This window comes from Scleropages formosus, chromosome 19, assembly GCF_900964775.1.
Source record: "Scleropages formosus chromosome 19, fSclFor1.1, whole genome shotgun sequence".
In the NCBI taxonomy this organism is placed as follows: Eukaryota; Metazoa; Chordata; class Actinopteri; order Osteoglossiformes; family Osteoglossidae; genus Scleropages; species Scleropages formosus.
The window spans coordinates 4,478,601-4,492,172 of NC_041824.1; the positions used below are offsets into that span (position 1 = coordinate 4,478,601).

Genomic DNA, 13,572 nt, shown 5'->3' on the forward strand with positions numbered 1-13,572 from the left:
GTGTAGACTCAGCGCCTTCATTCTCTTTCGCTGTAGGGGGTGGGAGGAGGGGGATGTGCATCCGCAGTTATTTTTACGGTATAAGGAAAGCTGGCTGCAGTCCGCGCCACTCTCTCCGGGGGGGGTGTAACGCTTACCTTGCATCTCGAAGAGGAGATTCCGTATGGGCCGTGTTTATGATAATGAGAGACATTAATCAGCGTGCAGGACTCAGCTCAGTGCCCTTGGGGAGGAATGAGTGGTGCACCGACCGCTCTCTGCTCCATCCATAGCGCCCCTCGCCGGCCAGCGTTGCGTTGATGGAACGAGGCCAAAAAACGGGCAGATGACCGATTCGGTGCACAGGACGGGTCGTGTTGCACCGTCAAGTACCCGGCTGAGTAAAATATTTACGCCTTTATGAATTGTGGTAAAAACACAAGCTAAGTGATGTATGCACGGTTTATCAAGGCGTTAGAAATAAACGTCAAACTGCACACCAGGAAATGTATTTCTTATTAAAAAGCTGCATATACCATTATGCCCAAACCTGCGCCACTTCAGCAGAGTTATTAAAACCCGAGATGAGACATGGCTCTTCCCTCACATTAATTACGGAATGAACACAAATACATGGGTTTGAAAAAGTCTTCCGGAATATTATCTGCATGCACTTCCATACGGCGATGCATGTAGGCATCATACAGTGAGGCCATGTTGAAGTAATATAAATAAATCTGATTCGATGAGCAAATAATGGGATGCTGCCTTCTCCAGAGCTTCGCTGCCATCCGCCGCTCATCTCATCATGCTCACCGAGATGGATGACCAAGCGCGTGCGCGCGCGTTTGTGTGTGTGTGTGTGTGTGTGTGTGTCTGTGCTCATCGGAGCTCTCGTGTATCACATCCTGTTTGCACATCCATCACTGCCTGCCGTACTGACGCTCAGGTCACCCCACACGTGTCCCTCCTCTCCCCGCAGATCCTCCCCCAGTGTTACTGTACACTCTGAGCATGGTGCTGAATATTTGACGAGTTCATATTTCAGCGCAGCGATTTACCATACGTATTCGCGGTACTTATCGAGTACAGCGAGCGAAACCTAAAAGTGCAGGAAATACTTACGAGAGTTCCTGAGTCGCAGCTACGGCTGTCACAGCAGCAGGACGTCGGACTTGAAGGGGACACCGAGGCTGTGGGTCCAAGCACTCCTGACACACAACCGGAGTCCCATTTTCAGTGCTGCTCTCCAGCAGAATTACTTTACGTGTAATTTTATTAGATGTAATCTGTAACCTCATTATGTCATCTCACTAAATGTAACCTTGCAGAAAAGGTCATGTCAAAGACGATAACCCCCCCCCACCCCCGCCACCGGGTCAATCATTCCATTGACTGGCATTTTTATGACATGACATTTGTATTTTGGAGTGTCCGGCATGTTCACCAACTTTGTAACATCATTATGAAAGTGCGTGACGGACACACTCATCCCCAGCTTTCATTCCTCCTTCATTCCATCTCGCTGCGATGGTCCGGCGGGAGCAGCCGCCAAACCGTCTGAGCGGACACGCACCGCATTTGTGCGTCGCTGGACATTTTCCACGATGCCACAAATCTTGAAAAAGTAAAAAATAAGCAGAAAACATATTTTTGCTGATATAATTTTTTTCCGTGTAGTCAGTCACAGCTATTGACCGACTTACAGTGTAACTGCATTGCCTGCCCATCTTTAACATACACTAAAGAGCCCAAAGTGCTTCCAGCCATGAATTTCTGCATTAGTCTGGCTGATCTGCTGCACATTTTTCACACTCCACCATCTGCATGTTGCACCGGAGGTGGGACGCGCCGATGGCGCTGGGCGGAAACAGGAGCCGCTCATACTGGCATCGAACGATGCGCGGGAGCTTCGCTGGGCATCCGCTGCGTCGCTGTGTAACGCAGAGAACCTTCCTGAGGCTCCGAACAGCACGGCAGAGGCAGGGATGCTGGACGCGACGCATGAGACGGTATCAGTGGGAGAGAGCAGTGAGGGCCTTACTGTGCTTACAGATCCACTTTACCACAGTCCCCCTCCCTCAGCACCACCAGGGCAATCCTTCATGTCCCATTGGTGGGGATGTTTTAGATTGCGCAGCGCTACGAGTGTCATCACAAAGAAAAATGGGACCAATATCTCAGCAGCACCAGAGCATCGCTGTTTAAGGGCATACGGGGTGTCCCCCCCAGGACTCGTACCCACCCGGCTCCTCCGCTCTGATCAATGGCTGCAATATCCTGCGAACAAAGACAAGCACAATAAAGTGACAAGATGTTATTTAACGGTAGGGTTACTGAGGGAGCGCGTGTTGTCCTGGGGCTGCACCGCCATCTCCTTCAAAACAGACAGTGAACACCATCACAGGCAATCTACAGAATCTCAGGTCTATGCCCACGGGGCCTGACCGGGCGCAGCCCGAAGCCATGACGTGGAGCCGCTCTTCGGTGGGCTCATCACCTGCCGGAGAGACCGTAAGGGGCCGGTGCATTGCGATTTGGGCGGCGGTCGGGGCCGAGTGCCCGGCCGACCCAAACCTCGGGCGCCAACTCTGGTTTTTGGGACTTGGAATGTCACCTCGCTGGCGGGGAAGGAGCCTGAGCTGGTGCGGGAAGTTGAGAGATACCGTCTAGATATAGTCAGGCTCACTTCCACTCACAGCTTGGGTTCTGGGTTCTCCACTATTCTGGCGTTGCCCAGGGTGAGAGGCGGCGGGCAGGTGTGGGCTTATTAATAGCCCCCCAGTTTAGCCGCCATGTGTTGGAGTCTACCCCGGTGAATGAGAGGGTCATCTCCCTGCGCCTTCGGGTCAGGGAACGGTCTCTCACTGTCATTTGTGCTTATGCGCCTAGCAGCAGTGTAGCGTACCCGGCCTTTTTGGAGTCCCTGGAGGGCGTGCTGGAAAGCGCTCCCACCGGGGACTCTGTCGTTCTACTGGGGGACTTTAAAGCCCACGTGGGCAGCGACAGTGACACCTGGAGGGGCGTGATTGGGAGGAACGGCCTCCCTGATTTGAACCCGAGCGGTGAGTTGTTATTGGATTTCTGTGCTAGTCGCGGTTTATCCATAACAAACACCATGTTCATGCATAAGGGTGTCCATCAGTGCACTTGGCACCAGGACACCCTAGGTCGGAGGTCGATGATCGACTTTGTAGTTGTTTCTTCTGATCTTCGGCCATATGTCTTGGACACTCGGGTGAAGAGAGGGGCTGAGCTATCAACTGATCACCACCTGGTGGTGAGTTGGATTCGATGGCGGGGGAAAAAGCTGGACAGACCTGGCAGGCCCAAACGCATAGTGAGGGTCTGTTGGGAACGTTTGGCGGAGGCCCCTGTCAGAGAGGTCTTCAACTCCCACCTCCGACAGAGCTTCAACCAGGTCCCGAGGGAGGTGGGGGACATTGAGTCCGAATGGACTATGTTCCACGCCTCCATTGTCGGGGCGGCGGTTCGGAGCTGCGGCCATAAGGTCTCAGGTGCCTGTCGCGGCGGCAATCCCCGAACACGGTGGTGGACACCGGAGGTAAGGGATGCCGTCAAGCTGAAGGAGGAGTTCTATCGGGCCTGGCTGGCTCATGGGACTCCTGAAGCAGCTGACAGGTACCGACGGGCCAAACGAAACGCAGCTCTGGCAGTTGCCGCGGCAAAAACTCGGGCCTGGGAGGAGTTCGGTGAGGCCATGGAAGAAGACTTTCGGTCGGCCTCAAAGAGATTCTGGCAAACCGTCCGGCGACTCAGAGGGGGAAAGCGGTGTTCCACAAACACTGTTTACAGTGGAAGTGGTGCGCTGCTGACCTCAGCTGAAGATGTTCTCGGGCGGTGGAAGGAGTACTTTGAGGATCTCCTCAATCCCTCCGACACGCCTTCCATAGAGGAAGCTGAGGCTGGGGACTCGGAGGGGGACTCGTCCATTACCCTGGCTGAAGTTGCTGAGGTAGTCAAAAAACTCCTCGGTGGCAAGGCTCCGGGGGTGGATGAGATCCGCCCCGAGTTTCTCAAGTCTCTGGATGTTGTGGGGCTGTCTTTGCTGACACGCCCCTGCAGCATCGCATGGAGTTCGGGGATGGTGCCTCTGGACTGGCAGACCGGGGTGGTGGTCCCTCTTTTTAAGAAGGGGGACCGGAGATTGTGTTCCAACTACAGGGGGATCACACTCCTTAGCCTCCCTAGGAAAGTCTATGCCAGGGTACTGGAGAGGAGAATCCGACCGTTAGTCGAACCTCGGATACAGGAGGAGCAATGCGGTTTTCGCTCTGGCCGTGGAACACTGGACCAGCTCTATACCCTCACTAGGGTGTTGGAGGGTTCGTGGGAGTTTGCCCAACCAGTCCATATGTGTTTTGTGGACCTGAAGAAGGCATTCGACCGTGTCCCCCGTGGCATCCTGTGGGGGGTACTTCGGGATTATGGGGTTCGGGGCTCGTTGCTACGGGCTGTTTGTTCCCTGTATGACCGGAGCAGGAGCTTGGTTCGCATTGCCAGCAGTAAGTCAGACCTTTTCCCGGTGCATGTTGGACTCCGTCAGGGCTGCCCTTTGTCACCGATTCTGTTCATTATCTTTATGGACAGAATTTCTAGGCGCAGTCAGGGAACGGAGGGTGTCTGCTTTGGTGGCCGCGAGATCTCGTCTCTGCTTTTTGCGGACGATGTGGTCCTGTTGGCTTCATCGAATCAAGACTTGCAGCGTGCACTGGGGAGGTTTGCAGCCGAGTGGGAAGCAGCGGGGATGAGAATCAGCACCTCCAAATCCGAGGCCATGGTTCTCAGTCGGAAAAAGGTGGATTGCCCCCTCCGGGTTAGGGGGGAGTTGCTCCCTCAAGTGGAGGAGTTTAAGTATCTCGGGGTCTTGTTCACGAGTGAGGGAAAAATGGAGCGGCAGGTTGACGGACGGATCGGTGCGGCGTCCGCAGTAATGCGGTCATTGTACCGGTCTGTTGTGGTGAAGAGGGAGCTGAGCCGTAAGGCGAAGCTCTCAATTTACCGGTCAATCTACGTTCCTACCCTCACCTATGGTCATGAGCTCTGGATCATGACCGAAAGAATGAGATCGTGGATACAAGCGGCAGAAATGAGTTTCCTCCGCAGAGTGGCTGGGCGCACCCTTAGGGAAAGAGTGAGGAGCTCGGAGTAGAGCCGCTGCTCCTCCGCATCGAGAGGAGCCAGTTGAGGTGGCTTGGGCATCTGTTCCGGATGCCTCCTGGATGCCTCCCTGGGGAGGTGCTCCGGGCTTGTCCCACTGGGAGGAGGCCTCGGGGCAGACCCAGGACACGTTGGAGAGACTATGTCTCCCGGCTGGCCTGGGAACGCCTTGGGGTTCCCCCAGAGGAACTGGAGGAGGTGTGCGGGGAGAGGGAAGTCTGGAGGACTCTGCTCGGACTGCTGCCCCCGCGACCCGGCCCCGGATAGCGGAGGAAGATGGATGGATGGACGTCGAAGGTCATAAAAAAATCACTCTAGGCAAAACAAAGAAAAAGTGACTTTTACACACAAACATCACAAATACAGATTATTTCTTTTAATTGTGAAACGCAGGTGTCTGTTTGCCAGGAAAAGGCCCCACTAAGTGGGTACCATGTAAAATGTCACTTTGTTGTTGCTCTACAAAATGGAACTACGGTGTTCAGTAAATTCAATAAATCATATCTTTCAGCCATAATTAGCTACAAAATTAAATTCCTGATAGCTGAGTTATTTGGAAATGAATTGTGTCACAATCCTGTTCCAATTATTCTTATTAAAATCCAGCACACAGTGTAGTGAGGAAGTTCTGCACATACATATATATATATATATGTCTATATCATATGTAAATGCACACAGTTGCCTCACTGCATTTCAATGGTGTAAAATCCAATTACTATTTGAATCCACTATTGGTGGATCTTCCCAAAGCTTCAGAGCAGCACAGACAGTATGTCAGTGGTAACACCTTTATACGATTCACAGCCAACTGTCCGTTTCGCTGGCCGTGGGCAGGAAGCACGGTAAAGTTCCTTCCTGAACGATCCACCTCGAACGATCTGTGCCGGTTTAGTCACAATGTGCTGCGTTCGAAAGAAGAATGTTCCAATTTTCCCATAAATAATGAACGAACCAAGATGCTCGTTTGCACTTCAGAAAGATTTTCCCACCTGTCACCCCCCCGGAAGCAGCTGCTCTTCCGCTGGACGGTCTGTGCTCCGCAGCACTCATCGCAGTGTGTACATAGTGATTGTGACTATGGATTATGACTTGCATTGCTATTATGTGCACAAAGCGGTAAATAACAGATGCCAAAACAAATTAGCCTGAGGGACACATGGCAGAATCTCCTGGGAGGAGCCTGTGGGCAAAGATAGTAAGCGTTCGCGGTCGTGCAGAGATCACTGTCGATTAGTGAAACAACATTTACTAATTTAGCAGCCGCTTATCTCCAAAGCGACTTCCACTGAAATCTATGTAGCGTTATGAGCCTTATTTACCGCGGTGACTTACACTGCTAGATACACTACTTACACTGGGTCACTCATCCATACATCTGTGGAACACACACACTCTCTCTCTCACACACACTATGGGTGAACCTGAACAGCATGTCTTTGGAGTGTGGGAGGAAACCAGAGCACCAGGAGGAAACCCACACAGACACAGGGAGAGCATGCAAACTCCGCGTAGAATGAGCGGGCATCGAACCCATGTCCTCTCGCACCACCCAGGCACTGTGCCACCGTGCCACCCAACAAAAATTAATAAGTCAGTTTATGACCCATTAGAAAATGCGCCAGAATGAATACCTGAAAAACAAACACTGTGTCCTTTAAGCATTTAATGTTGCTGAACATCATTTTAATTCGCGAATCTCTGCTACGGTTCATCAGTGTGTTCCGGGAAACTCTAAACTGGAGCTCACTTTTCTACCGAGTGTTCGCTGTGGCGGGACGACGGTGGACTTGGTCCAAGAAACATGCACTTAAATTTCACTATAATAAATTGAATTAAATGCACTGACAGTAACAGAATGCAGATCTATTTCTCTTTTGGCTTTGGATCAATATCGTAGACAATATACACTGGTAGCTTACTTATTTCACTCTCTCACTTGCTATTAGAAACTGCTTGCCCAGGTCAGGGTCCCGGTGGTCCAGAGCCTATGCCAGAAGCACAGGGCTCTAGTCAGAGGGAGATGCCAGCCCTTCTTAGATTATTTATTTAATTAATTTTTTTATTCTGGACATTTAATGTTCAAGCAATATAGATCATTAGTTACTGGGTTTTAAATGCTAAATTATTTTTAATGTACAGCTAAGACAACAATTGCTATGTTGCAGTGGTATCAGTATAAAAAGGCTACCAGAGGAATATTTGCTGCTGTTTCTAAATTAGGATTTTTCAAAACATGGACAAAATCAGAATTTCTTGTCCAGCTGTTTGGCATCAGTGAATTTATTGTTTTAAAGTGAGTTTCTTAAAAAAAGAGATTGTTTTCTGTTCTCTGTTTCAGGCCAATAATGTCGAATGAGCCGACCTGCACCTTTCCTTCCCAGGATGAGTGAGCGCCCCGCGGTCCGGTCCCGGTCATGATAGCCACCGGGGGCCTGCTGCGCATCGCGGCCCGGCGCCAAGAGTCGCTGCGCTGCAAGAGCCGCACCGAGAGCCAGCAGCAGCGCAGGAAAGCCAAGAAGAAGAAGAGGAAGAAAAAGAAGAAGACTGACGTGGTGGTCGTGAGGGGGAAGCTCCAGCTGTGCTCCACCTCTGGACTGGTGGCGGTCGTGGGGCTACTGGTGCTCACGGCTGGAGTAGCCATGGCTGTGCTCGGCTACTGGCCCCAGGAGAGGCCGGCACGTCCGTTGATGCCGAGCCACAGCCTGCTGCCGAAGTCCACGGGGATCTATGACCAAGGGCTGTCGACGTGGAACCAAACGCAGGATAACGCGGCGCCGCAGCACGCGAATAAAGGTCTGCATGACCGCAACCAGTCCAGCAGCCCGGCCACAGGGACCCTGCCGGCTGCAGGTTTCTTTACCGCATTCATGGCCACGCACCTCAACTCGGAAAGGTTGAAGGTATTTGGGCCGCTGACCATAGGAATCGGCATCTTCATCTTCATTTGTGCCAACGCCGTGCTCCACGAGAACCGGGACCGGAAGACCAAAATCATCGACCTGCGGGACATCTACACCACGGTCATCGACCTGCATGGTGCCCGGACGAAGGAGCACACTCCTCTCAACGGCTTTTTGGGCCACGGGTCGAGCTCCCCGTACGGCACCGCCATGCCGACCCGAAGCTCTTGGCCGTCTACCCTGTGGGATCGGCAACCGGAAGCGTGGTATCGCAACCTGGCACACGGTCAGTCCTTTGGCATGCGGCACAGCCCCCCACCAGAGCGAGAGACACCCACCAGCACAGTTTACAGCATTTACCAGGAGCACAGCCAGATAGGCGGGAACACGCCAGAACGTGGGCTGCGGGAGGTCAGCACAGCCACGCCCCCTGTAGTCGGTCCGCTCACTCTGCCTGCCATCAAAGTGGACCGCTGCACTGGGGGACATGGTCCTCCAGGGAGGGCGCAAGGGGAGGACGACTGCGGGAACGATGGCACGACGCCCCAGATGGCAGGCGGCAAGGACTCTGCCCCCGCTGACCTCCCAAGGACCGTCTCCGTTCACCTGGCAGACAAAGTCCACAGCTACAAGAGCAGCAGCAGCCTGCAGGGGGCGCTGGAGGGCTCGCAGGTGCAGCTGCTACCGCCATCGCCGCACCAAAGACTGACCGGATCCCACGTGTCTCTGGGTGCCCTCTCGGACCGCTTTAGCTCCGGAGATCTGGCAGCGTGCCCATCGGCACCGAGCGGCCAGGGGTGCGAGAGGGTTCGGCGCTTCAGCTGCCCTCGCCTGGACTTGGGCAGCAGGGGCTACGTCAAACTGGAAGCATGTGAGAGAGACCCCCCCGTGTCCGGGGACGCGGACGACGCTCCGTAGCTTCGGACCTCTGACCCGCAGCGAGGCAGCGAACGACAGTCTGAGAGAGCCAGAGACTCGAACCCTTTCACACTCAGCATTTCTTACACCTTTAATAAAGGATTACACAGCATTTTGGTGGTTTTTGCAAAGCGCAGTATAAGAATAGCAGAACTGATCACAAGTGAAAAAATGACATCTTCACTGCAGGCACTTTGTCTTTATGATGAAGTCAAACGACACCTGTAGAGCAGAGCCTGTCCTGCTCGTCAATTTCAATTTCCAGATGCTTCTTTTAGAAACTGGTAGCTCTTCATTGTTGCGCTTGATTAATAATCTAACCCAAAGAATGTACAAATATACGTTTAGTAGTTTTATATCTACATAGAGCAGTGCTGTGCAGAAGGAAGGAAAACTATATCATCATGCATATTTATATATAAATATATTCTCATTATATAAAATTATAATTATACACTGATCAGCCAAAAAATTAAAACCACCTGCTTAATATTGTGTAGGTCCCCCTCGTGCCGCCAAAACAGCTCTGACCCGTTGAGACATGGACTCCACGCCATGCATCGGGGAGCCTTGGGCACCCATGACCCTGTCACTGGTTCACCGGTTGTCCTTCCTTGGACCACTTCTGCCAGGTACTAACCACTGCATACCAGGAATACGAGGGGGTGCGGTGGCGCAGTGGGTTGGACCACAGTCCTGCTGTCCGGTGGGTCTGGGGTTCAAGTCCCGCTTGGGGTGCCTTGCGACGGACTGGCGTCCCATCCTGGGTGTGTCCCCTTCCCCTCCGGCCTTACGCCCTGTGTTGCCGGGTAGGCTCCGGTTCCCCGCGACCCCGTATGGGACAAGCGGTTCTGAAAATGTGTGTGTGTGTGTGTGTGTGTGTGTGTGTGTGTGTACCAGGAACACCCCACAAGACTTGCCGTTTTGGAGATTCTGTGACCCAGTCATATAGCCATCACAATTTCGCCCTTGTCAAAGTTGCTCAGATCCTTGCGCTTGCCCATTTTTTTCTGCTTCCAACCCATAAACTTCAAGAACTAACTGTTCACTTGCTGCCTAATATATCCCACCCCTTGACAGGTGCCACTGTACCGAGATAATCAATGTTATTCACTTCACCTGTCAGTGCTTTTAATGTTGTGGCTGATCGGTGTATATAATAATAACTACTTCCCACTGCACTTATGACTTAATACATACAGTAACAAACCTAAACACGACTGTTCTCCAATTAAATAATTGAACTGATTAAAAAAAAATTAAATCGATAAATCGTAAACGGGGGCTGCTGTATTAATGATTTTTGCTTTGCTTTCTTTCAAATTTCAAAGGTATTTTGGCGATATTTTGTATTAACGGTTTTTAAGATGTTTGAGGTCCAGGTTTGCAATATTAGATATCAACGCAACTGTGTATGGCGTTACGTGTATTCCCCGTTTTGAACTTCTTATTTTATACGAGTATGCTTACCGTTACTTTGTCATGCCTGCAAAACTTGTCCTGGAATTTATATACTGGCATTTTGGCATGGTCTAAATACACCTTTGACATGTTCTGACCGTTCGGAATGTTTTCATTGTTCCAGCCCTTCATGATTTGAACTGTGTGCGACACTTTGCACCTCTTTAGTGCAATGCGCTCCAAAGTAGGGAAAAATCACAGTTCTGAACCAATCCGCTCCAAAGAAAAGAAAAAAAAAATGCATGCCTCGCAGTGTGGAAACAGTTCCTGGAAGAGCATCTCACATTGGCTGCACCGACTCTGTTAAATTAGTTCACAGTCAACATGGTGCGCAGAGTTTGTCACCGGATCCTGAAGCATCTTCTGCTCTTCATGGGAATGGCCCCTGATGTGCGCTCTCGTGCGTATTTTTTGGTTTCTCCGACGATAAGGGGGATTCACAAAGCGCCGATGCATTACAGTGTCCCCATCTTCTCTCGATGCCAAATGAAAATGGCGCATTTAATTAAACGGTCACGATAGCATGAGGCTGTGACCGGCGCTCTGGAAATATTTATTAGTGAGACAGCACTTGGGGTCGGCACCAGGCTGAATTGTTTAAGAAGAAACAGCTGAAACTTTGTGGCAAAAAAACTGAACCGAGTTTGAATGGAATCGGAGGATAAATGCACCATGGTACATAAAAAGAGACCTCCACAGTGGCATTTGTGTAAAATTCATCGTGTCCCAGGTGGGGACCAGTCCATTGTGAGGAGACTGAGGGAGACGCACTAGTCTGTGTTTCTGTCACTCGTGTACACAGTGGACCTCCAGCGAGGCTGTAAGCATCATATACTTAGGATTTGGGTCACCCTAACCCTAACCCCCCCATGGGTGACACAGAACCAAACCCCAACCCCAACTCCAACGTTCCTCCTAACCGTAAGCCTATTGCTACCCTTAATCCTAACTCCTAACCCCAACCCTAACCCTAATCCTGACCCAACACCAAACCCCAACTTTATTCAGCTCTATTTGTTTTCCAGGCTTTCAAAGTTAAGTAGTAAAATGTGTGCAATACTAGTCCATATGGACACCAGTCTATAGGGATACCAGTGCAGTCCTGCAGTCATGCACTGCACGTGTGCCTAGGGCATAACTGCAGGATTGTGGTCTTTGTGGGCTCTTTCCTCGGCACAGGCGTCTTCCAGCTAGTAGCCAAGTTAAGATGAATAAACAAGTATAGTGTGACAGTTGTGAGCACCAGAGGAATTTAAATACCCCGTTCTGCTGATGTCACATTTTCAAAAAGCTGTTCTTATGAAGAAAATTGTCAATGATATATTTCATGACTCCACTATTTCGGAGGTGTGACGAGATGCCACATGCATCAAAAGCGGACATAGCGGACGTGGTGTGGACAGAGCAGACGCACTTGCAGCCTCGAGGTGCGTGTAGCTGAGAAGAAATGAACGGGATTGCCGGACACCATCTGGCGCCGGCTCTCGAAAGCCGATGTGATGCTGTGGTGAACCTTCCTTTTCCCTTTGAACCCCATCATTAGGGCTGAGACACCTGGAGAGACAAGCCGTCCAGACTCCAGAAGCCTGTCTCACACACACACGCACACACACACACACACACTGGTCTGGAGATTATGGATGATGCACTGATTTCAGGACCATGCAGTATTTTATTTAAAGCGCACAGAATCAGCGCTGATTAACTCTCTCATCTAGATCAGCATATCCGACACAGAAATAGATTGAAACCTTCTGAAAGTTTCAGTTAGGTTTCAATGCACGTTTCCTGATCACACACATTTACAGTGAGATTCAGATTCAATCAACTTCTCAGTTGTGGTTTCATCTTGCAATGACCCCTCAGGGGTGACGAGATGAATTTTGGCATCGCTGTCAATCGCATCACGTCCTACTGCGTTGCAGCGGGGAGCAAAGGAGGCCGTGTGTGTTTGAAAAATCGCAGGGAAAAAGAGCATGACATCCATGCATCCTGAGGTCAAAGCTTATTAGACTGATATACTCAGTGACTTCAGAGTGGAACCAGGTTAAAACTGAATTTTTGTATCATGGTGCAGCAATTCCAAATTATGACGGCCAGAGATTCGACAAATTTGAAAAGCGCAAAACAAGGAGGTAATAAAATAATGCCCAAATAATGGGACAGCTTGAGTAAAGAAGGAATACAAACGATATTAAAAGCAGGTGCTTTATACAGATATGGCCCTTGAGATAATTAAACAATTACCATCCCATCAAGTGAATTATGGAATATGATTAACAGCCTCTAACACATCAGCATTATGGTTTCAGTGTTTGCGCATGGGGGAATAGGGGAAAAAAAATCTGTAAATTTCCTTGAACTGCCGTGATGACGAACAACTGACTAAAATGGCTGCAAATATTAGGCAACAGAAACTGGGAGTTCACAATTCATCAACATATATATTTCAAACAGAAAGAAGAAAAGAAAAGTGGCCTAACACTTTTATTGAAAGAAATGTAGATAAAAGAATGACTCAGCTATAAAAACTGCACTACTTTTTGAGCCACTCTCCCATTTGTTTCCTTCAGTAAGAATATGGGTCTGGGTTCGAGATGAGCCACTCCACTGAGCCCAAAGCTCTTCGGCGAGCTCTGCATTCTCCTTGACCTCTGCGTTGCATCTGACTCAGGACAGCAGGGGGCATAGTGGTTAGAGCTGCCAGGTTACACTCAAACGATCCAGGTTCACTTCCTGCTGTTATAATATTTTTATTTATTTGGACTGTATCTGAGATGGGGGCACGGTGGCACAGCAGGTTTGGCCTATGCCTGCTTTCTGGTGGGTCTGGGGTTCAAGTCCTGCTTGGGGTCCCTTGTAATGGACTGGTGTCCTATCCTGGGTGTGTCCCCTACACCCAGTGTTGCTGGGTTAGGCTCTGGCTTGCTGCAACCCTGCTCAAGACAAGTGGTTTCAGACAGTGTGTGTGTGCGTGTGTGTGTGTGTGTGTGTATCTGAGTTTTTCCTTGAATCTAACCCATGAGCCTACCCGGCAACACAGGGCGTAAGGCCGGAGGGGGAGGGGAGACACCCGGGACGGGACGCCAGTCCGTCGCAAGGCACCTCAAGCAGGACTCGAACCCCTGAC

At 50.6% G+C, this 13,572-nt stretch overlaps 1 protein-coding gene across 1 annotated transcript; it reads left to right on the forward strand.

Moving 5' to 3' along the window:
* Positions 1–7,574: 7,574 nt before the first annotated feature.
* LOC108927695 (transmembrane protein 200C-like) lies at positions 7,575–9,086 on the forward strand. The gene has a single exon (XM_018741126.2). The coding sequence runs from the start codon at positions 7,578–7,580 to the stop codon at positions 8,979–8,981; it is 1,404 nt and encodes a 467-aa protein (XP_018596642.2). The 5' UTR covers positions 7,575–7,577; the 3' UTR covers positions 8,982–9,086.
* The last annotated feature ends 4,486 nt before the right edge of the window (positions 9,087–13,572 follow it).

Bases quoted from the DNA above. Each gene is read 5' to 3' on its own strand.
- LOC108927695 (XM_018741126.2), top strand. From the start codon at position 7,578: ATGATAGCCACCGGGGGCCTGCTGCGCATCGCGGCCCGGCGCCAAGAG.